This window comes from Amphiprion ocellaris, chromosome 2, assembly GCF_022539595.1.
Source record: "Amphiprion ocellaris isolate individual 3 ecotype Okinawa chromosome 2, ASM2253959v1, whole genome shotgun sequence".
Lineage (NCBI taxonomy): Eukaryota > Metazoa > Chordata > Actinopteri > Pomacentridae > Amphiprion > Amphiprion ocellaris.
The window spans coordinates 34,773,635-34,797,585 of record NC_072767.1 but is presented as its reverse complement, the minus strand read 5'-3'; the positions used below and the strand labels follow the sequence as shown (position 1 = coordinate 34,797,585).

At 39.9% G+C, this 23,951-nt stretch overlaps 3 protein-coding genes and 1 long non-coding RNA gene across 19 annotated transcripts in view; 2 read left to right on the top strand and 2 right to left on the bottom strand.

Annotated features, from left to right (window-relative positions):
* Positions 1-10,138, top strand: part of fryl (furry homolog, like) — an 86,731-nt gene extending 76,593 nt beyond the window's left edge. For 14 of the 15 annotated variants that reach the window (XM_055014400.1, XM_055014403.1, XM_055014393.1 and 11 more), the window contains 3 exons: positions 620-730; positions 1,915-2,108; positions 3,259-5,235. In XM_055014400.1, the coding sequence (XP_054870375.1) occupies positions 620-730; positions 1,915-2,108; positions 3,259-3,499 (546 nt within the window). In that variant the 3' untranslated portion in view covers positions 3,500-5,235. Of the gene's footprint in view, positions 1-619; positions 731-1,914; positions 2,109-3,258; positions 5,236-8,866 lie in introns of those variants that run through there. The other variant, XR_008602964.1, reaches the window with a different exon arrangement.
* Positions 6,790-9,661, bottom strand: zar1 (zygote arrest 1). Its single transcript, XM_023290621.3, has 4 exons — positions 8,942-9,661; positions 8,169-8,261; positions 7,939-8,013; positions 6,790-7,122 (listed from the first exon to the last, which is right to left on the bottom strand). The coding sequence occupies exons 1-4, from the start codon at positions 9,623-9,625 to the stop codon at positions 6,979-6,981; spliced, it is 996 nt and encodes a 331-aa protein (XP_023146389.1). The 5' UTR covers positions 9,626-9,661; the 3' UTR covers positions 6,790-6,978.
* Positions 9,747-12,570, bottom strand: slc10a4 (solute carrier family 10 member 4). The gene is made up of 3 exons (XM_023290620.3): positions 11,782-12,570; positions 11,297-11,507; positions 9,747-10,786 (listed from the first exon to the last, which is right to left on the bottom strand). The coding sequence occupies exons 1-3, from the start codon at positions 12,306-12,308 to the stop codon at positions 10,262-10,264; spliced, it is 1,263 nt and encodes a 420-aa protein (XP_023146388.1). The 5' UTR covers positions 12,309-12,570; the 3' UTR covers positions 9,747-10,261.
* A 608-nt stretch (positions 12,571-13,178) lies between these two features.
* Positions 13,179-22,487, top strand: LOC129349939 (uncharacterized). 2 transcript variants are annotated; one of them, XR_008603104.1, is made up of 4 exons: positions 13,179-15,784; positions 16,559-16,655; positions 18,449-18,508; positions 20,181-22,487. It is a non-coding gene; the product is annotated as an uncharacterized LOC129349939 (long non-coding RNA). The 2 variants fall into 2 exon arrangements; XR_008603103.1 differs by having other exon boundaries at positions 13,179-16,655.
* The last annotated feature ends 1,464 nt before the right edge of the window (positions 22,488-23,951 follow it).

The following is a 23,951-nucleotide window of genomic DNA, read 5'->3' as shown; positions in this document are numbered from 1 at the left end:
AATGTACTGTGTTAGCCTGTATTGTAATACATGTTGTTTATGTTTCTGTTCAGCATCTCCTGTTTGTTCTGCGCAGTGTTTCTGTCTACAGATAGAAGTGATCTAGTGCTATTCAGTGTAGAGTTACCGTTTGATTTCAGAGGAGCTGCTGCATTATTAGTAGGAAATAGAATAGATAGAGAGTTCATATTGTTGTTGTTAGGTTTAGTTTCTTTTCATTTTGCATGTTCTTTGTTCCCATATCTGTTCAAATCATAATTTTTTTTCTGGTATTCTCCTGGATTAGGGTCTTAACTTTGAGTAATTACCCACTTCTTTGGATCATTCATCTAGTCAGCCATACCTGGTCACAGTGGCCCGCAGGGAGCGTCACGCGAGGTGGTGATAGATAGTTTTCTAATTGAGCTCTCATGACTAATTCTAGTGCTAGTCGACTCACCTCTTGCTCCATGGCCCAAACCAGATGGCACTTTGCACTAGCCCATGTTAACCTTTTCATCTACTCCCACGTCTCTAACCCAGGATACCCATCTGTCTAATCATATGATCATCAGAGTAATTTCAGTGCAGGCTCAGACCATTATGCTGACGTATGACTCCATTTCTGTCTTCTCTGTAGGAGCTGGAGTTATGTCGGAGGCTCTATAAGTTGCACTTTCAGCTGCTGCTGCTGTTCCAGGCCTACTGTAAGCTCATCAGCAGGGTGGACACCATTAAGAGAGAGGCAGAGGTGAGACGCAAGGTTTTAATAACTAAAAAAAATGTCTTATTTTGGAGTGGCACAGTTATGAAGGAAATCACAAAAAAGAAAAGTTAAATTTCTTTATTTCTTTGTTCTTTTAATTAAAAACTGAAAAGAACACATAAAACATTCTTCCAGGTGCCCCCAGCTGTTACTAATTTGGAGAAAGATGGTTGCTCCACATGAAATAGATGTTTTACTAGGCACTTTTCAAACCACTCTGCACATCGACGGAAAGATACTTCACCATGCTGAATGTATATTTTAGAAATTTGTGTGCCATTTTGGTCCATGCTGTATTTGTCTTATTGCTCAAGTACATTTTATTTTGCTCTCATTCTATTTTATCTATTTCTATACCTGTCTATCTGTTGTGTGTAAACATAGCCTGCAGCTATGCTGAAATTTTTGTCCCAACTCGGTCACAGCTGAGTAATCAGACATGGATTATTGGTTGCGCTCAGGAGCTAGAATGTTTTATTCGTATAGGATATGATTACACACTGTTTATTTTCTGAGAATTTTAGAATGAGGCCTGTAAATAGTTGATGAAATATCAAGTTGAGATTCAATACGTTTTTCCTGACACAAACATATGTCACACATCACTCATTCAAGTATTGTTGGAAAGTTTAAAATCTGTTTTTATAGTTACAATCCATAATGTAGTTTTGATGATTTTTTATTCATTTAAAGATAACATGTCAGTCAGTGTCTGGCTTTGACATAAATCCACTTTATCTCCAAGACAGATTGCAGAGCTGCTATTTAATAACTGTTTATCCCAGATGGTTGCCTTGTTGTCTCTTTTTGTTTCATTGTTGTTTTTCATAAAAGATTGTAAACTGTTTACATAAAAAGAACCTAGCAGTAAAATGCACTTCTGGTTTTGATGACACCTCTTCTTTCAACCACAGGTTAGATAAATAGTCATTGCTAAATGTGTATTGCAGTCGATCTCTATCTGGGCTGCATCTCGATGGGGCTTTAATTAGATCAAGGTACTTAATGAAATTAAATCATTCCCCATTTGGAGCGATGGAGTCAGCAAGTCTGGTTAATATTTAGTCCAAAGTTTATTTTGCTGACCTCCCAGGCAGATTTTGCACATGTATGCTTGCTTGTAATATGTAAAGCTATGAAATTAATGTTTTTATATCTCTGTTTCTAAGGTCACCAACATGTCTGAAGAGCTCACCATCCTAGAGAACTGCCTGAAGGAAGCAGAGATGGGAAATGATGTTCAGGAGGATGTGTGTATGTCAGACAATGCCCAGACCAACACAGAGACGGCCATCCAGTCACTGATAGAAACTCTTAGAGCCAGAGACTTCAGCTCTGCTCTCACACAGGTCAAAATCTTTAGGTAAGATCAACTAAACAGTTCCACAGCCCAGAAACAAATCAGTGACTGTTTCTAGATAATGTAACAAGTTGGTAAACCTGGAAAAAAAAACAAACAAGAAATCAGAGACAATGAAATGGGTAAGGAGTAATAATTTTAAATATTTTTTTTATAGCAATTAAAACATTTAAATGTCACACTGCCTTGTATAGACACAAGGAGCCCTGCTGTTAGAGAAGCAGAACAAATGTCACTGCTGTAGTCAAAATACTCTGATTCTCCTTTCCAGAAATGTTTTATTTCTGGTTTCTTTCTTTCTCTCTCACAGTAAACTGAATGCCTTTGGGTTGTAAACAAAACATTTAAGGCTGTAATCTTGCACTTTGGGAAAACACTAGTCAACATTTCTTATTGTTTTATGACATTTCATAGAGCAAACAGCGGATCAGTTAATCGAGAAAATAGTCATCAGATTGGTCGACAGAGTAGCCATCAGTTGTAGTTCGAGTGTTTCACTGGAAACAGCAAAGCATGCAAAATATAAAACTAGTTACGTGATATACACAAATGGAACAAAAATGCTTCAAACATAATGAAAACAATTAGAAAAATGTTAATTCCACTAAACCTATGACCGTTATTATTTATTATAGTCGATATGGGAGCATAATTTACTAAATGAATATCATGCTGTATTGAAAAAGTCTTTAAATTGTTAAACCATAAACTCAGTATCAATTTCTCATAGACTTCTTTTTTTTTTTACAACCAGAGGAGTCACCCCCTGCTGAATGGATACCAATTTTTCTGACCTAGAGGCTACATTTAACTTTAATATACAATCTATAATTTTGAAGAGCATTTATTGACAGTAGTGTCATGATTTGTGGGCTAGTTTCAGTTTTAAATTTCGGTTTTCCAAATATACAAAGAGAGTCCAATAACTTACAACGATTTACAGCAATGAGGTTGCATTCAGAGGTGCTAATACCACTAATCTAAAACTAAAAGAGGCATGAAATTACTGGAAAAAAATGATTAGAATTCACTGTCAACTAAAACTTTTTAATTGTGACAGTCCTAAATCCCACTGCTGGAAATATGTCCTGCATTAGCGTTTATTCCAAATCATCTCTGCACACGCTCACCCCCCACCCTCCTTTATCTCCAGGTCTTTGTGGCCCAACGACATCTTCGGCAACGAGACAGATAATGCAGTCCAGACCCTTCTGCACATCTACTTCCGTCACCAGACGTTGGGTCAGACGGGCTGCTTGGCGGTGGTGGGCCCCAGCAGGGACCTGTCTCAGGCCAGCACCCGCCTCATGGAGCTCAACCTGCAGATCCGTGAGGCTCTGAGTCAGGCTCAGGCCTGCCAGCCCCACACCACCATGGTCAGTGCTGGACTGTGAGCCTGCAGGCTGGACTAGACTGGACATAAATACCCTACTGCTCTACACAGACCTCACCTCAGCTGTAGAGAGGATAGACAGTGTGGGGGGAGGAGGATGAGAGAGACTCCACCTATAAAGGGCTAAAGGATGCGTGGGAATAACTGTGACTCTTAATATATATTATTACATGTATGAATGCTTAAAGCTAATATCTTTTCCCAGACTAAGCCAACTTGCAAAATTCAGTTGCAATAAGTCATGTGGTGGTGTGACTGGGGAAGAAGAAGAGAGGACGCAGTGGGATGATAACTTTATTCTTTTTTTTTGTTTTGTTTTGTTTTTTTTGCTGGATCTGATGGGCCCCATCGTACTGAGCAGGGGCTTCCTCGGAGCCCCGGACTGGGAGATGGTGTTGAAGCATGTAAGACAGTTCAGAGGAGGTGTCGTATGTGTGAGGACACACCGTCGAGATTCGTAAGCAAACTCAGAAAAATCTTGTTTAAAAAGAAAAAAACTAAAAAAAAAAAAAAAAAAAGTTTTCAAATGCATGCTTGAAAGAGAAAAGCACTGCAAGAATATTTTTTTGAGAAATGTATTTTTTATTAGAGCTAACATCCTAGGTTGTAAATGTTAGGATATTTAACATGTAATTGTAACCCTGTGGGAAACGTCTGCCTTCAGGGAGTGTAAAAAGAGAAATATATCTGTTTATTGATCTGCTCTGAGAGGAGAGTCCCCTTCAACAGGTCATCACGCAAAACTCACTCTTTAACCAAATAAGTAGATGCCTTTAGAGACTCTTGACTGTGTGATATATATTGGATATTCTGGTATACTCTCACACACAAATGCATATAATTGCACACAGGTGCAGACTGGCTACAACTCATTATGGAAACATAACTTATTTTACTCTGTATATATTTTAGAAAATGTATAGTGTAAAACCAGTATTTTTCCCTTGTACTTTTGTGTAATGCACTGTTCATCCGAATAGGATGTATGTATAAAGCTAATGTGATGAGAGAAAGCCAAGACCAGATTTGAGTCATTAATGATCCGCTCCACCTTTGTCATCCAATCACACAAACTTCTAAATTTCCCAAAGGCTGCCTTGGTTGTTGTCTTGCAAAGAGGGGGTTGGTGCTCATTTGGGACAAGCCACCCGTCTGGTTTAGCGATAGCGATGGCATGGGAGATCAAAAGTAGCCTCCATCTCCTGCTGGACCCCACCAATCCAGCCAAGCCACGTCCATATGCATTCCTTCTCTCCACTGTGATCTTTTTGTTAGAACCACACCCCAGAACAGGCTCTGTGTAAATCCTGTCGAGGGGGAGACTAAGGTCTGTGTTTGTCCGTGTCGGCTGATCCCGTTGCAAAGCAGCGCTCATCCTCCGCCGCATCCTGATCCAGTTTTGTTTTTTTTTTCCGAGGAGGAAAACGGCCGTCGTTGAAGCTGCGCTACACTTTCAGAATGGCCCTACTTGCTGCTGTGACTGCAGGACATGAACCGTTAGCTGAATGCTTTTTGGAAAGCTTGTCATGGCACATTGTAACAGTCACTGTACTCATTCCTCAGAGAGCTTTTTTTTTTCTCCTCCTGCTTGTCTGGTACATTTGAATGCTGTTCTTAATTATTTAATATTATTTACCTGGAAGATGTTTTAATGTAGAGCTGCATTATACATTTTTTCCTTGTTCACTCACATACCAGCCTTCTCTCTGGATAAATAAACCTAATCATACAGAATGAGCTCAGTCTCAAGTTATTCTGAGTGTAAAAACATGTTTTCTTGCTGAGATTTGGGTAAGAGTCAGACTGCAGTCACAAGATGCTGGTAAAGGATTTTCTGGTGCACAAACCACACATACCAAAATTCAAGGTTTTGTTTAAATTGTTGAAATTAATATTTTAGATACATAAGTGTAGATTTCAGTGTGTATTTATTGTACCTGATTTGTCTGTCTTTACCAAAGACAAGTCCATAAGTTGATGCATAAAAATTCACAAGAAAGCAAGAAATAGTGTTTGATGCCCAGATCTTCTGCTTAATGTTTCCCACTCAAATGCTCCAGTGACTGTTTGCCTTGATTTTTGTGACTTGTAACAACTAACGAAATTATTTTCGACCAACAGACTACATCAGGTTAAAGGCATGAGCTTTTCCTCTTCAAAGCATTTTTTTTTTAGTTTAAACCTTAATGACTGATAGCATAAACACAAGTCTTGATTTTTTTTTAAATGAAAAATTAAGTTCCCTGTTATTTAAAAGGAATTTGTGTGTAATGTACTTAGTTACCATAACTTTGAACACAAGTCTAACATGTAGAAAATGTACTCGTTCCTGTTAGTTTCTTCAGTAATTTTTGATGTTTATGCATTTCTTCATTTAGTAGCTTTTAAGAAACTAATGCAACACTGACTGTTCATTTCAACACATTTAAACCTGAAAACCAACTTAAATTCCCCCACAATATATATATATATATATATATATATATATATTTTTTTTTTTTTTTAATCAAAGTCAACAAATGTTTTCATTCCTATGCACTAATTTTTTTAAAACAATAGCATGCTAGAATTTCACTGGCATTAGTAAAGTGCAACAGTACAACATAATCTTAACTGTATTAGTGAGTGGAGCTTAAACTTAGTACACAACTGGTCACATTGCATCTGAAAAATATTCCCAAATTCCTTGCTTTAGTGGAATTTACCTGTAAAATTCATGATACTCTCATTGAAAAATCTAATTTCTAACACTCTGAACTGTTTAGTATGTGGATGAGGGGATTTGAAAACCTAAACCTGCGGTGAAGAAAAAAATTAAGTTATTAAACCAATTTCATTTAGTTACAACCTGAATTTTGTCTCAATTCAGCTAATGCACAAACTTTATATAAGATTATCCTAACCCAACTTCCATGGTTATTCTAAATGGGTGAATTAGATTTTTTTTTTTTTTATATCTTGCATTTGTCTTTGCATTATGTCTGAGTTCTTATTTTTGTGTCAGCCACAGCAGCTTTGGAGCAAAGTGCAACAGCAATACAGTTCTCACTGACTGGAGGCTTCAAGCTCCACTTTACTCGCTGCACAAGCACAGTCTGAATTGTTACACCGTTTCCTCCACATCTCATTAAACTTAAAACATGTAGCTGCAGAAGTTAAATCTGTCGTCTTCAGCATTACTGTCCGAGGAAACCGGTCAAGACTCCAACTCTCTTGAAGTATTATGACTGAAGCACTTCAGCATGCCGACAGAAAGCAGCGTTTTGAGTGAAAGAATGCTTCCGTACAAAATGCAAGATAGCCATTTATTACACTAAAGCGTGTGGTGCTTACCATTATTTTCATCAACACAAAACAGGTGTGAAATAAAGTACTGAAACATCAAACATCTGTTGATATGATAATGACATCTGGGCTGAAGATGTCCCACACAGGACTCGTGTAGATGAGCTACAGAGCAAAGTTTAGCCGAGATGCTGCTCAGATGATGTATTTGAAGCTGAATGTGCTGTCGCAGGAGAGACGCTTGCCTTTGCATCTGCCGCACAAGTCCTGTCTGTGGGGTCGCTTGGGATCGACGTGCCGTTGTGTTAGCGCGCAGCAACAGCGTGCTTTGTTGCAAGTCTGAGGGGAAAGGGAAAAAAATTCAAGCTACAAGCAGCATCAGGTCTTCACATCCTTGCTAGTGGACGACTCCAAGCAGATTGGAGCATGTACAGGCTAGTTAGAGAGCATTTCCTGTCCATCCACCAGGTGGCGCTATCACTGTGACTGTATTTTGACCTATGGATATAATGAGGGCCGGAATCTGATCACACATGTCAAGTTTGAGACAGATTGGAGCATGTACAGGCTCGATATACAGCATTTCCTGTTTCATGGCATAATGTCAAAATCCCAGGGGCTGGCATTTCCACACCCTCACACTTTTGATCACCCATGCCTGCTGTACATCCTGGCCAAATCTGAGCTCTGTCGGAGTTCCCGTGGTTGAGTTTATAGCTTTTGAAAATGTGCAAAAATTAGTCGAAAATTGTCCAAAACTTGATACATAATTCAAAAGGGCCGACTTCCTGTTGTGTTATGGGTATGGCTGTCAATTACATTTTTGTGCATCTTGAGTTGCTTATGCCTACCTAATTTCATAACTATAGGTGACATGTACTGACCGTAGTAAATGTTTGAAATTTTACAGGTGGCGCTGTAGAGCCATTTGGCTCACATCTATGCAATTCCCTAAAATATAAAATTTTTCACTGGTCCAGATGTGTGTGCAAAATTTCACGTTTGAGTATTTTTAGGCCGCCAAATTTAAGTTTCAATACGGTCTTTGCACCATTTGGTGTTCAGAACCTAAAAAAAAAAAGGAAAACGGTTCACAAGTATTGGTGACCCATATAAGCTTTTTAAATTTACAGAGCGAGAGAGAACAGGGCTTACATGACATGTGATGTCCTCAACACGGTACGGGTTGAAGTCCTTTTGGCATTTCCTGCAGTATTGTTTGAAGTAAACCTAGAACACACACCACTGTGGTTACAGCAGAGGTCTCTTAAAAAATGCACCAGTAAGATATATTTTAGCCCCTAACAGTTTTACAGAAGGCTCACCATCTAAAAAGCATGACTTGGGTGAAATGCAGTCATAACAGCCCTTAAACATTAGCTCACCTTGTTGGTGCCCTGAACGCACCACACATAGGCACTCTCCCATCGCAGATTGCATTCTCTGCAGTGATAATATCCGTACTTCTGTTCCAGAAACTGATGGACAGAAAGGCAAATTAGTGAGTTTGTTCAGTCTCCTGCAGTATTAATGCCATTTTTCCCCAAAGCTCCCCATTTAAATTTGACTATTCCATATGTGCTTAGTTTAGTTGAAATTAACTGTCCTCATGAGAACAATCCAGGTATTCATGATCAGATGAAGATTGTCATAATTGAAAATTTCAACTGTACCACATAAATGACTTTCAACAACACAGCATCATTCTGGTGATACCGGATTGGCAGAAAATTAGGTTTTGTTTATCACATTGTTCATGTGCATTTATATCAATGTGAATTTGATGAAGGCCGGGTTTAGTAGAGTAGAATGAAATTACCCTTTAAATTTTAACTGCTATATAATGATCCTACTTTGAAACAAGAAGTCTAACAGTGAACAATGAAAATCCAGGTAGTTTAAAGATTTAATGTTTTGTATTGTATTTTGAAAATATAGTTAATGCATTTTGTTTTTATTTTTCTTAACAGCCATCTTTGAAAAATCAATGAACAATATTGGCAGACATCTATAACATTCTGAAGGAGCAAAACGACTTATCATGTCCCTGTAAACATAAATATAACCGTTATTGCTGTTTCAGATAAAGGCTGCTCGTGCTACCCGGAAGTAACCGTTGGAGGGTGTAAACAAGATGGCTGCCGGAGGACCAGCTCACCTGGAAGCGGACCCTGGACCTGCCCTTTGACTCCTCTGCAGCCGGCTGTCCCTCCCCAGTCTTCCCCTGCTGCTTGGTCCTGGTCTTTTTGTTCTGCTCTGGAAGCTTTCCGGTCTTTCCGTCCTCACTAGCCTGGCTGTCTTCGTCCTTCTTCCCCTCGGTGTCTCCCGCTGGCGGGTCACCGGGCGGCTCCGTGTCGCAGGTGGCCTCCTTGTTGTTGTTTTCATCCACCAGGAAGGAGGTGACGCTCCGGTACGCTATGGGGGAATACACGGCCAGGGTGCGGGGGTAACGCACAACGCCCGCCACCTTGGGGCTCCCAAGGCCGCCGGACGACGAGGGCTCCTGCCCCCTCTTACGCTGGAAGTCCCGCTTCATAGCCAGCAGGGTCCGCGGGCCGATGGAGCACTGCACCGAGGCGTCCTTCTTCGGGTTGACCTGCACCGCCACATCCTTGGTGTTCGCCTTCCTGAGCCTCGGGGTGAGTTTGGGATTGATCTGGGATAAGATGGACTTCAGCCGGGCGCGTTGGTGGTTGTTGAAGGCGTCAGAAGAGTCTCCATAGTGGGAGAGGTAACTTTTGTATTTCCACCCCGCGTCCCTGGACCGGGGGTATCTGCCCAGGTAGGGGTTGTAAGATGAATAGAAGTAGCTGTCGACTGGCTCCTCACCATACGTTGCCATTTTGTTCAACCAACCAAGCCTGCTGATGGTAACTATTTAAATAGATGGGCAACACGAGCGCGCCATCAGGTCTGATTAAAGCCAGGTGTGGCAGCAAAAAAACGTGACCAAGGTGTACAAGTTCAGTTTAGTCACTTTAATTTCTCTGGATACAGTTTGTAATATACACATATGATACAGTTTGTTCAGACTGTGGAGCACAGATATTGGTTTGGCACAGGCTTGTCTGGAAATCTGCACAATGCTGATATGTTTGTGGCATGACTTTTAGTCTCAAACACACACACACACGCACACACACACGCACACACATAGAGCACTGAAACTGTTCTGATTGTGTGATTTACTGATTAATGTAAGTTTGACTATATGTACCAGCAGCATTTCCAAACATGGTGTATTTTTATATCTCTACAATAGTCATGAGTGTTTAGGTTGAATGAATTAAGCTTATGACATGAAGCACCTCTTTTAAATCAGTCATACTGATGATAAACATTCTGGATTTCCCTGCATAGTGTCCCATATTCTCCCTGTTTTCCAGTTTTTTTCTCGTATGAATGACAGCAGTCAAAATGATGAATCCACCTGCAGCTCTTATTCTGCTCCCATACATCATTCTTTTTTATTTGCACATTAAACGGGAGTAGGATCAGGAGGACAGGGGTCCAGCATGATGGAGTTTGGGTCGCTCACTGTCACCGCACCATAAGACGCGTCAAAGTCCTCATCCTCAAACCTTTGATATGTTATGTCCGTGTCCTCACCGTCCACCATGGGGTCTGGTTTGTGCAGGACATTCTTCCTGTACATCCTGTAGACCAGGATGAAAATGCCAGCCTCGGCTGCTTGGAACAGGGCGTACAGCAGAGGGAACATGTACATGCCCCCCATCAGCTGAGGGGGGAAGGCCAGCTTGAGGATGGCGGTGCAGAGCTGCACATTCTGGCACCCTGTCTCCAGGGAGACGGCCCTGCGGCTGTTGGGAGGGAGGTCAAAGAGCACAGCCAGGCCATAACCTGCAGCATAGCCACACAGAGGCATCAGGATGGCCACCACGTAGACAGAAGGTGGGATGGTGGAGAGCAGCTCTGGCCCCAGCATCGCTCCGGTCAGGATGAACAGCAGCACAAGGGTGACCAGCAGAGACCACAGAGAGGCCTGCAGACACAGAGGGGTTTAAAGAGACTTTTACATGCCATATTCATGCTTTCTTCTAAGATTTTTCATTATTATTATTTTTTTTTTGCTTTTCATTATTATGTTTTCTTTCGTTGTTGTTTTTTGAATTCTTTCTTTATGTTTATCATAAGTCTAAAGGGTGCCATAAGTTGTTAGGATTGCAGCCTCTCTTTCAGCTCCAATTGAAACTGACTTGACTTTCCAAACAGGCCTGCATCAGCGCATCTCTGCTGCCTAACGTTATTGTCTGCTCTAACTGATGTGGCCCTCCCTTACGGGTGGCTTTTATCATAAATGGCAAGGAGGAGCTCTTCCTGACACTCTGATGTCACTCTTCCTGCGGTCACCATCTCCCCTCTGACGGCAGGCACTGAAAAATACGCAGTGCGCTTTTGCGCAAAGGTGGTCCCTAACCAAAAGTGCCACTGTCACTAAGTCGGTGAGCTGATTCTGAAAAGTAACTTTGATAAATTGCTCACTTGACATTACCTTTAAAACAATGTCGGCCACACGCGTGTAACGGTACCGAAGCAGAACTCCTAAACCAATAGGGATGAGGGTGCTACACAGGGTCAGGATGATCGCCCCGAAGGGCATGAGGTTGACCACAGGTGTGTTGATCCAGGCCCGGCTGTAGATCCACAGACAGAGCGGCATCAAAACGAGCGCCAGCAGAGTGGAAGATATGGTCATGATGATACTGGAGAGGAGAGCAAAGACGCGCTGTTACAGGAGTGTAAAGTGGACGTGATCGCTCTCTTTTTCAAAAAAAAATTTGATCATTTTTGTTTAAATTTGATAAACAACTCACTTTGAGAAAGCACGCAGGACGTTAAAGTCATGCGTAAACTTTATGTATTTTCTGTTATTTCTGTGCGTAATATTCTTGCATTTACGCACAGAAAAAACGGAAAATGCAGTTTTCAGTTTGACATGATAACTCACTTCATGTCATGTATGGGTGAGCACAGTACCTTAGATTCATCTCTCCGTGCACCAGCAGAGACATAATGTTTGATAAGTTCCCTCCAGGACAGCAGCCACACAGGAGAACGGCCATCGCTGCCACATCATCCAGAGAGAAGGCTAAAGCCAACAGAAAGGCCACCAAGGGCATGATAACGAACTGACACACCAGAGCCAGCAGCACCCCGATGGGTCTGCGGATGTGTTGCCCGAGCTGGCTCACCTCCACCGTGCAGCCCAGCCCCAACATAGTGAAGCACAGGACCAGTCCCACGAATACATTGATTCCGTGGCTCAGCGGGGAATCCCAGAAGGCAGGCATCAGGTGAGGGGATTCCGTCGGGGGAGCGGCCATGAACTCCGCTCCAGCGGCATTCCTGGATGCTTCAAGAAACATGGCACCGCTGGCGAGTCCTAATCCATCCAGGACGCCGACCTCTGGAGAGTCCACAACTTGCATCAAAGTGTCCGACAAAAGAAAGTCCATCAGGGCAGCATTTTGCGCCCTGCCGCCCAGCAGGCTGGAGTTCTCCATGGCGCAACAGGAGGACAGAGAATCTCCACAGTCGGGTTCTGCTTGTAGATATTGGCGTAAAATGATTCCCCTAGTGGCGCACTGGCTCTAATAGGAAACTGCGGGGGATCCAGTGGCCGGAGGATGTGATGGTGCCATGGCACTGATGGTCTTAAAGCGACTCACTGAGTCAGACTGGTGCCACAGTTTTGCTCCGCACTGCTGCTGGAGGGGAGTCTGCACACGGTCTCCTGCTTCAACGCGACTGAATGGGCCAATCAATAACGCCCAGGCTGCCCTTTTATACTGCGCTGCCCTCCGTATTGGAGGAAAGGCCCCGAAAATATCCATCTAATTACTACATATTGACAGTTTTCAATTTGGAAAATTACTTTCAGGCAAAGTTCATGCGATTTTTATCCTTCATGTTCTGTAGAAGTATGAAAGAGATCATCTAGATGTAGAGGAAATGAAGACAGATGTTTGTTGAGGTTGAGTAAGCACAGAATGAATGCATGAATGAAAACTGTGCTGATCTTTATACTCGTGCAGCAAACTGTGAAAATCCGCAAGCCTGTTTCTTTTGTTGGTCAGGCTGTTTTTTTCATGAAGAGCGCATTAAGCACGAGCTGTGGTGTCAGACTTTATGCTGCGCAGGTCTCATGTTTGGTTTAGTAGATGATTATTAACATTCCTGCATTCTGGTGATTTTTTTTATGCACCATTTTGTGCCTTTTCTGCACCATTTTGCATAGTGGAAATGTCATGTGAGAATTCTAAATGTAAAGGAATATAAAGCTGGGCCCTCAGGTATTTAATATCATCCCTTATGATTCAGCACAGCAAGGATAGTTTATTTTTTGGTCTTCTTTTGTGGCTCCAAACAAAATTTAGTAATACTTCCAAGGGTTTTTAACTCCAGAAAAAATCCTAGACTTTAATGGCTCAGACATGTGTCAGCAAGATTTCTGCTTACATTCAAAGCTTCCTGCATTTTCAGGACATTTCGCACATATCTGTGTTTGGGACACTGAAGAAAAAGACCCACCCCTATTGAAGGCATCTTTGCCTTTGCATCGATGAGTATACATTATAGCATTTTTTTTTTTTTTTTTTTAATTGAAGGGGACAAATGCATGTGTCCGAATATTTAGGAATCTTTGCCTATGATTATTAAAGTGGTTCTTTTTTATTGAAATGTGGAACCAACGTCAGTAACAAATTAGTGACACTGATCAGTGTTTAGAAAGCCAACCTGAGACTGAATCAATCTGGCACTGCTGCACCAATGTGAAGAAACATTGTTCGCTTAGACTGAAAATACTGAGATTCTGCTGTCATCTTTGATCTAAAAAATGTACTCTGTCCAGATGCAAGCAGAGAGTTTAGATGGGACCATTTTTTTGCTGTGTATTTTATATCTAAGTTGATGCAGTGTGGAAATCATTTTTTACTGTAAATCTACTCATGGTTAAGTCTGGTGTCTTTTCAAAGGTTTCATTATAGAGCACAGCTGTTTCTCTTTAACTATCATATTGAACTTCAGTCATTCAGTTTCTCACAATGACACCACAGTCTGAGTGTCCTCTAATCCATGTAAGTCAGAGAATACAAGCAGTATATGTGAAATATTGCCTTCTGCTGCTGTGACAGTTTGCTCCTTACAATAATGCATAGAATTCATCATATTCATTGTGTGTGTGGGCTGTGTGTGTCGTGTGTGCCTGCAGCCTACAGGTAATGATCCTGAGTGGGACTCCAGCAGCAGGCAGTGATATCACACTCTAAGATGAGTGTCTGGAAAAAAGAAACCCACTGATGTCTTTGGGGCACCGAGGCTGAAGGGGGACAGGACGGTTTACAGCAGCAGTCAGTGACTCAGGCTTTCAGTCTCCTCCCCTTCCCGGAGACACACCATGCACCCACCCACCCCATTAACTGGTGGGTGTCTCCAGGTACGTAATACTGTCTGTGTACAGAATACATAATGAGTCACCGTCCCCTGAGCAGAGGTACAGTAGAGTATAAATAGCCAAACCTTTCAGTGAGCCTGATTTATATTCAAGTCTGTTAGTGACAAAGACACTGGAGCGAGCACAAAGTAATTTTTTTTATAGCAAATATAAATCTTAAAGTAAAGACTGAGAGCATGCAATGATATGTTTATACACCCAGAGCAAGTATGAAATAGAGTATTTGTATCAGAACAAACCGCCTTTCGATTTGAGTGAGCTGCAGGGCTTTAGGTAGATTGTATCCAGTGGTGCAATAAAAGTGCCTATACCAAAATATCAAATACTTCAAGTATTTTACAAGTTAAAGCCGTGCAATTAAAATGTTACAGATATAACTATAATTGAGAAAATGTACTAAAACCAATTCAGAAAAAACGTTTTGATGACATTATGGACGACATACTAAACTATGACATTTTTTTTCCACATTTAGGACGACATACTAAACTGTTATTTTTTTTTCGAAGTTATTTTTGGGCCCTTTTGTTGGTTTTATTCAATGTGTAAGTAGAGAGGAAGACAGAAGCAGGGAAGACCTGCAGTAAAGGGCCATGAGCTGGAATCGAACCTGCGTCTCTGACACAGTCCTATTTAGGAGTGGCCCTCTCAACTGGTTGGCTACCTGGGCACCTTTTTTCCACTTGTTGGACGACATGCTAAACTATGACTGTTTTTATACAATTTGGACGACCTACTAAACTATGACGTTTTTGTGATATTTTGGATGATATACTAAACTATGACGTTTTAGTGATATTTTCAACGACATACTAAACTATGATGTCTTTTTCCACATTTAGGACGACATACTAAACGGTCCGTGTATTTATCTGGCAGTTGGATTTTCCGTTCTGAAACGGGTATTGAAAAACAAAAAAGGAGTGGTTATTTGATTTTCGTTTTAAAATACAAAAATTAAAATTGAAATACAAGGCGTTTTTCCTTTTCATGATCAAAAAGGGATGTACGAAATTTTAAAAATGCGCTGATTTTCATTTTAGATTTAGAATAACAAAAAAGTAAAATCAGAAAGAGACAAACGAAAAAAGGTCCGTTTTTTCATTTTCTAAGACCGGAAGTGGTCATCAGCAAGTGTGGAGCCAAACAGAGTACGGTGCATAGACTATATAGATGTATATTTTTCCGTTAGTTTTCATGGTCAAACTGAGAGATTAGGTGGCCGATCTTAAAATAAATCAATATTGAATTTTTTATAGAGCGTTAAAGTTTTGCGAAGCCAGGGGGCGGGGCTACTTGATTGACAGTCTGGTCTGGAATGATTGACAGGTCCTACGGAGGAGGCAGCAGAGACTCTGCTTTTCTCCTTTGGATTAATTCTGATATAATAACTGTTGGTTTATTAATCGTTGGAGCAGCAGAACATTTTCCACAGACAGTTTTCCTGCCCGTTGGCTTGTTTTAACCAGTTTTCTGCCTTGAGCTGATGCTACCAGCAGACACTTAAAGGACTCTGATAGTTCGGTAAGTTAATGTTTATTTTCGTATCGGTGCCGCTTTTAATGCACTTTATATGCAGCTTTAGTGTCAGATGTAATGTGTGCCATGCACTCCAGATGTTGGTGGAGTTTGTTTCAGTGTGTGTTGACCAGAGAAGAAAGTTAGCATCCAGTAAATATTAGTTTTAATGTTAGCGATGCTAACCGAGCTAGCTGCTCAATTGTAGTCTGATTAAAGCTAACGTAACATTAAGCTAACCTAGCATTAAGCTAACGATGTTTGTGTTGAGTTTCATGTAAACAGCTGAAGTGTGTTGTGTTATTGTAATGTGGTACATTTAGTTAATAAAACTGTTCATGAAGACGCTGGTTCACATTAATGTAACGTTTAGAAAACCTAAATGTGATTAAAACAGTAAGGTTAAGGTTCTGTGTTGTCAGTAGTCCTGAATATCTGCCGAGTCTCTGAAGTTAAACTGGAGAAAACAGTAAATCTACTCTCTAGTCGTTAACGTGGTTTAATGACTGGTTCACGTTGTAGTACATCCTAGTGCAGATTAGAAAAATGACCTCCCATAATATGTCCAAAGTAATGATGAACACTACAGTTATTATATTTAAATTACAGCACAGATAAGCTGAAGAATAAAATCCTCTCCCCTAAAGCTAAAGTGACTACAGGCTTTTCTGTCTTTCGCTGCTTGGAAAACTATATATGACAGAGGAAATCTATCCAGGGATGCTTTAAAATGAACCTCTGCTGTTGATGCTGATACTGTGACATCTGTCTTCATCTCAGGTGTCTCATGTTCACTGTGAGAATCTTCTGAGTGAAGCCAGCAGAAGGAAAACCTCATCTGGTTGTGAAGAAGGAGACTGAATGGACGACATCCTCAGTGAGCCACTTCCTGTTTATCTTTCACTTACAGGACAGACCAACTCTCAGCAGTTTATTATTCTCTGTTCTTAGTAGTCACAGGTTCCATTTATCACCTTTAACTTCATCTCTGCTGTTGTAGCAGAACTACAATATAAAAAGTCCACGTTATTTATAGCAGATATGCAGCATTAAAACATCAACACATTCAGGTCAAGAGCTTCATTATTTCCGTTACTGCACATTTAAAAACTACATTGTTTAACTATTGTGAACTGTAAAGATGTGTAAACACATGTACTAAAATGGACGAAGTATATAATCTGTTGCTGACAGTGAAGTGTAAAAACCAAACAGTCACAAGACAAGTTGTATTATGAAGAGAGGAGCTGAATCTGCAGCATTATTGTTATTACTGGAAGGATGAGGAAGACATCAGTGCTGCTCTTCCTCACAGTGATGAAGGAGAGAAGACTCATCAGACAACCACAGCTGGATGTTCATGTTCTCTGTAGCTCTCAGTCCATCAGACTAGATGTTCCCAATGATCCAGACCAAGGCTGGAAGGAAAATACAGTAACAGTGAGGAAAAGATCTACAAGGTTTTTTCATTCCAACTGCAGGGACATTAAATATAAGAGTGAACACATCAGGATATGAATGGAACACAATAGTGTTGTATTTTGTCCTATTTTTAATCTTATGGAAACGTTTGTTTTCCTGGTTGAGGCTAAAGACTATTTTACTGCCTTAGATGGACAATAAAGTTTATTCTATTTTATTCTAATGTATCATTAACATTAACATGAGCTCCACAGTTATCTGACCATACACTGTTGGAGAGAAAAAAACTGAAACAAAGAACAGAGATATTAACTCACATTTTTGAAATCATGTAATTTTTCCGTAAAACAAATTACAGCTTTTATTTTGCAAGAGATAACTGGAAACATTGTTTATCCGTAATTCTGCTAACTTGACTGAACGTGGGCTGCAGTTCCTGTTATTTAAATATGAATATGATGTATAAATGCAGATGGACTTCATATTTTTCACTATGCAGACATTTTTATTGATGTCCAGTACATTTTATAGACATAAACATATTTGATACAAATATCAGAAATGGATATCTGTTTCCTCATAATAATATAGTGAATGCAATTAAATGTTCATCAGTGATTCATCTTTAGTGTGAAACCTTTACTTTGTACCTATATTTTTCAAAAATGTAGATCATTTAAGGTAAGACATTAAAGGATGGTTTTCTTAGGTAAATGAATTTAAGGTTTAATTGACAAGTCTTTCAGTCAATGTTGTGTTTCTTTCAATTTGAAATATCTCGATTTAATTAATACAGCTCAGTCAGTTACATTTTATATTATTAAGAATTCTTATTCAGTTTAACACTAGATGACGTATCAGTCCATTGAGTATTTCAGAGCCAGTTTTTTCTTTTCAATTATCTGTATTTAAAGTGATATTATTAAAATATAATTGCAATGAAACAGCAGCAACATAAGAAATGACCAAATATACAAAGGAAGTGCAGCTATTTTAATATTTTTAAAAAAAAGGTCTGTTAGAACATGGTGAAAGTGCAGCTAAAGTTAAGTTAGCAAAACTACGGATAAGCAATGTTTCCTTTTACTTCCAGAAAAATAAAAGCCTCATACTTGCTATTTATTTAAAAAAATCACTAAAAGCAACACTTCCACCAAGTTTGTTTTAGTTTCTTGGTATTTATCGGTGGAGCAGCAGCACATTTTCCACAGACAGTTTTACTGTGTGTTGTCTTGTTTTAATTTTCAGTTCAGTAATTCAGTCCTTGGGCTGATTGGACCAACAGACACTGAAGGACTCCGACAGCTGGTTGGTAATAAATGATAATTTACTGATCAGTGCTGGTTTTAATGAACTTTATGTTCAACTTCAGAGTCAGATATAATGTGAGCAATGAACCCCAGGAGTTGGTGGAGTTTATTTGTGTGTTGACCAGAGAACAGAGTTAGCATCCAGTGAATATTAGCTTTAATGTGAATTAGCGATGCTAACCGAGCTAGCTGACCAGTCCTGATTAGCAGCTAAATGTAGCATCAAGCTAACCATGTTTGTGTTGTTTCCTGTCAACAGCTGAAGTGTGTTGTGTTCCTGTAATGTGGTTCATTAAGTTCATAAAACTGTGGCTGGTTGATGTTAATGTAACGTTCAGGAAACTTAAATGTGATTAAAACAGTAACGTTAACGTTCTAGTTGTCAGTAATCAGCTTTAATTTGACACTAAAACAGACTGATAGTTTTAAATGACATCAGTTTCATGAATTTGTTGAAAATTGTCTCATTTGTTGTTTTGATGTTGCTGCTGATTCATTAAAACCAGATGATCCATGTTGAAGATACGTTTAGTTCTAGTATCAGACGTACAAGAAGGAAAATGGAAGTTTAGTTCTGTTACGTCAAAGATTTCAGGAATAAAATGACTAAATGAGTCCTCAAACTTTATTTTACAATAATGAAATAATCACAGATAATAAAAATATCAATAGCAGAGAAAACCTGAGAGAACAATTTCCTGAAAAGTCTGAAGGAAAAGCAGCTTTTTATCCTGAAAGATCAGAATCAGCTCCAACATCTGCATCTGACAGCATCAAGTCAACCAGAAAGAAAAGAAAAAAGAAAATGACTTCTTTCTGATCACATCTGTTCTGCTGCTCACAGGCTGCTGCTGCTCACATTCTTCACATTTATAGTCCACTTTTAAAAGTTCAGCAGACAGATGCTCTGCTTTGGAGTGTGATGATGTCGTCGGTGATGTGGAGAGTGAAGTTTCCGTTTCAGCCACGCGTGCTTTAGGGCAGCCGGGTCAGACTTGATGTTTGAAATACTGACCGACAGCTCAGATTTACCTGTCTGTAGTTCCGTTTTGATGGATGTTAAACTTTCACTCAAAGCCGCCAGGAGCTGGGTCTTTAAAATAACCGCCAAAAAACGTCATAGTATAGCATGTCGTTCAACAAACATCATAGTATAGCATGTCGGCAAAAAACGTCATAGTATAGTATGTCGCCCAAAAAACGTCATAGTGTAGCATGTCGCCCAAAAAACGTCATAGTGTAGCCTGTCGCCCAAAAAATGTCATAGTATAGCATGTTGCTCTAAAAAGTCATAGAAAAGCCTTTAGTCCACAAAACGTTGTTATGTCCTGGCTGTCTGAAGTAAGTGAGGAGCAACATAAAAACAGTCCAAACGCTGGTTTCCAGAGGGTTAGACGAGTATTTAATTGAAAGAGTTTTGAAGTTTACAACACAACGTGTGAGGGAGTTAAAAGCAAGTGGGTCTTAGTAAAATAAAAATAAATAAACAGAACTAAAAGTGAACTTCACATTGACATTGATGGGCATTCCAACCAGGAACAAAGTAAAAGATAATCAATACAAAAAAAACTCTTCCTGTTCAACTCTTAAAACCCAAAAACACACCGCAGTAGCACCCTAAACTAAAACTACCAATGGGTTCCCTGTTTTCCTTTCTGAACAATTCAAAGGTCCCTCTCTATCTCCCCACACATCCACCAACCACTGGAACACATCTCCAAAGTTCTGCCGGTCCAGCTCAGCTTCCCCTCAGAAGAAGTGCCGCCACCTGATGAAGGAGTCTTTTGAGAGGCAGCTGGCATCGTGATTGGACTGTACTTTGGTCTGTTCCAATCCAGCTTCAGCTCCAGAGACGGCAGGCGGGACGAGTCAACGGAGGCCGGATGGACGAAGGCATGCAGCTGAGTACAATCCAGAAAACAACAATTAACAAGTCAAAGGAAAGAGACATACATTGTAGAATTGTAGTAATTGTGGGCTGACTGATTTACTGATTATCAGTATTTTATTTTTTACTGATTTACGGTAATAAATACATTTAAAAATGGCGCTACTTTTGCTCTGAACCTTTATCTACCTGTGGTCGCTCTGTCTTCTGGAGTGATTTGATTGGTTATACGTCACAAATAAAACTTTAACTTAACATCTGTAAACAACACAAAAATGTATTAAAGTTTTCTGTTAGAGTTTGTGTTCTTCTAAGTTTAACTCCAAGATTTTAAATACTTTTATTCACTGCAAATGATTATCTACTCCAAATGTCTCACTAATAATCATTATCAGCCTTAAAAACCCACAAATCACCCCTCTATACTGGACCACACTTAGTACAGTCCGGTTCCCCCTTCTATAAATCTGCTTGGAATCTTCCACTTCCTGTTTGTCAAAGTGGCCTTCTACCTGGACAGGTTTTGTTGGAGCTCATGCAACAAACATTTTGGGTAACTGCACTTTAATATGGATGGATGACACTGAATTAGAGTCTGTTTTAATGAGACTGAGTTAAGATGTGTAGCTCTGTCATTAAATAGTCAATTATTTCTCAGAATTCACAGAGAAAAGTCTGAAATGTTTGCTAGGTTAGCGTCCCACATGTTCTTTGGCTCAGCTAAAGCTAACTCTCTCCAACTTCTGGATCTCTTGAGTTGCTTGTTGTTAAAATATCTTGCTATAGGTGCTGAAGCTCAGAAAGTCTGAGATGTTTGTTCAAAATAAGCTCATTCTCAAGTCTTATTTGAACTGTCCTCTTTTGTTTGAACTTTCCCTAAACTTAGGAGTTAATGACAGAGCAGCACATCCAGACTCAGTCTCATTTATGTAGAGATTAAACTTCAGTGTCATTCATTGATGTTAAAGTGCAGTTTTTCAAATGTTTGTTGCACATGCTCCTGACCAAACCAGTCCAGGTGGAAAACGATGTGAAGAGAAAGCTCCAGAGGATGAATATCACACATTTACGTTGGAAATAAATTTCCTTTAATCAGACATTGTCATGCAAAAGTTGGATTTCCCTTTAATGATGTTCAAATCTTTGTTGAGTGTTTTGTTGATGTTGGTTTCTAAATGTTTTTTGACACTCGGCCCCAAAGATTAAAACCTTTTATGGCTCACAAGCTGCAACAATTCACACATTATCAACTATCTTTCTGACTAAACTAAGATAAAAAGTGAAAAACTGCCTGATTCCTGCATCATGAATGTAAATCTTTTTGGTTTTTATGACAGTAAACTGAATATATTTGGGTTTGACATTTTATAAACCAAAACAAGAAATGAATTACTGGAGAAAACAATCAACAGATTAATGGACAAAGAAAATGTGTTTTCCAACATATATGGCTGAATTAGTCCAACATTACAAAATACATACAATGTTAATTCAATTTTATTTATATAATGCCAATTACAGGTCAAATTGTCTCAAGATGCTTTATTTTTATATTTTTTTGTCACATTTAAAATATGACAAAGTAAGAAATTTCAACCTCTTGACTAATCCAATTTATTATTTGGTTTTTAAGAGACTAATCGACAATTGAAATAACTTTCTCCACTAAAACTAAGAAACATGAGGTCAAATAGAAGGAACAGTTTTAAATACTGCAGTCCATTGACGACAAGAATAAAGTTTGTCAACAAAAAATACATCTGCTGGTGGATTCCATTAAAGTCCTAATGAATGATAATAAAGTGTGATACTAAAGGTTTGTGGTGCTAAAAATGTCAAAGTAAAGATATCAAGTTGAACATCTGGATGAAGGTTGATAAAAGTTGACCTCCCTTCATTTCTCTGGAGCCGACTCCATGGATTTTATGGATGGTGGTTAAAGACCTGCTCTTCTAGTGGTCTTACTTCGAGTCGCTGTAAAAAGTCACTCCATACTGGCCGACTTCAACACCTCTTCATGACAACTTGTTCTGCCTCCGACCTCGTGGAAACTCAAGAAACTCGGAAAAACCAGTCGAGACTCGAAGAACTCGTGGCGACTCCAACAACTCGGGGGGGGGGGGGGGGTGGGGGGGGGGGGGGGGGGGGGGGGGGGGTGTTGGGGGGGGAGGCCGCCACCTACCTCCCCGCCTACTCTCCGCCCTGACTCCACCCAGACTCCGCCTTGGCTCCACCCATGTGGTCACTTCAGGAACTACGATGCCAAAGGGACGACGAAATCATTTCTTTTTATCTGATCTGTAGCTCAGTGAGTTAAGGATTTGCCTATGGAGCTGCAGGTCGCTGGTTCAAGACCAGACACTTCTTAAACTTTTTGAAAATCCTGACAAAGACAAAGAAAGAAAACTGCCGGTGGCGGGTCTTGAACCTGCGACCCTCCGCTTGGTAGTCAGTCTTCTTTTCCCCTGAGCTATTCGCTCAGATACTAATTCTTCTTTTTTTTGCGCATTTATCATCTATTTTTTGTCGTTTTCGAATTTTTTTTAAACTCGAGTCTCAGCTCGACTGTTTTTCTCAGGAGGTTGGACTTCAGCCTTTGTGCTGGAGGGTGGAACCCTCAGTTCCAAGACTTTCCAAAGCCTCCACACCTCCCGAGTCCTCAGGACCTGAGCTTTCACACAGTCTGAGGGCTGAAATTTTCTAAGTCCCACAGTAGTTCTCTGTTGGATTGAACTTTCACACAGTCCAAGGACTGATATCTTCTAAGTTCCTGAGTAGTTCTCTGTTAGTTTGAACCTTCAGACAGTCTGAGGACTGAAATCCTAAAAGTTCTTGAGTACTTCTCTGATAGTTTGAACCTTTCGACAGTCTGAGGGCTGAAATTTTGAAAGTTTCTCAGTAGTTCTCTGTTAGTTTGAACCATTCGACAGTCTGAGGACTGAAAACCTAAAGGTTCTTGAGTACTTCTCTGTTAGTTTGAACCTTCAGACAGTCTGAGGACTGAAATCTTAAGTTTCTCAGTACTTCTCCGTTAGTTTGAACTTTCTTGTTAACAGAAGCCTTAAAACTTGTGACCACGAGTCTTGATTTCACATTTAGACCATTGATCTGAGTTCTTCTCAGACCTTCACCTGTGGGTTTTTTAGAAATCCTCAACAAACTTTGATTCTCTTCACTGAACAGTAAAGTTTGTGGAGATCAGAAGGTAACATTAGTTTGATCGATGCCTTCAATTACTAGTAGACTTTATCTGGAAAGCAGTTTTCTGAAATGAGTTCTTAGTAAATCTGTCCACAATCAAACCAAGAACATAGAAAGAGGAAATGTTTGAAGAAACAACTTGATGTTTTCATTTCAGACTAGAAAACGCTTTAAGAACTTTATCTGTTTTTGCTCTTTTTGATCGTCTTATTGTCTCTTCTGTTTAATTTGATCTTCTAAAGTTTAACTGGTGTCTTTTCAAATGTTTTGTCTTTAGTTTGATTCTTCTTAAATGTTTAGTTTTGCTCTTTTCTCACCTTTTATTCTTTTCTAATGTCTGATTTGATTTCCA

Bases quoted from the DNA above. Each gene is read 5' to 3' on its own strand.
- zar1 (XM_023290621.3), bottom strand. From the start codon at position 9,625: ATGGCAACGTATGGTGAGGAGCCAGTCGACAGCTACTTCTATTCATCT. The intron at 8,262-8,941 runs GTGAGCTGGTCC...TCTGTCCATCAG, and splicing joins GGTCCAGGGTCCGCTTCCAG to TTTCTGGAACAGAAGTACGG. The intron at 8,014-8,168 runs GTGAGCTAATGT...TGTGTGTTCTAG, and splicing joins GCGTTCAGGGCACCAACAAG to GTTTACTTCAAACAATACTG.
- slc10a4 (XM_023290620.3), bottom strand. From the start codon at position 12,308: ATGGAGAACTCCAGCCTGCTGGGCGGCAGGGCGCAAAATGCTGCCCTG. The intron at 11,508-11,781 runs GTACTGTGCTCA...TCTCCTCTCCAG, and splicing joins CACGGAGAGATGAATCTAAG to TATCATCATGACCATATCTT. The intron at 10,787-11,296 runs GTAATGTCAAGT...CTGTGTCTGCAG, and splicing joins TGGCCGACATTGTTTTAAAG to GCCTCTCTGTGGTCTCTGCT.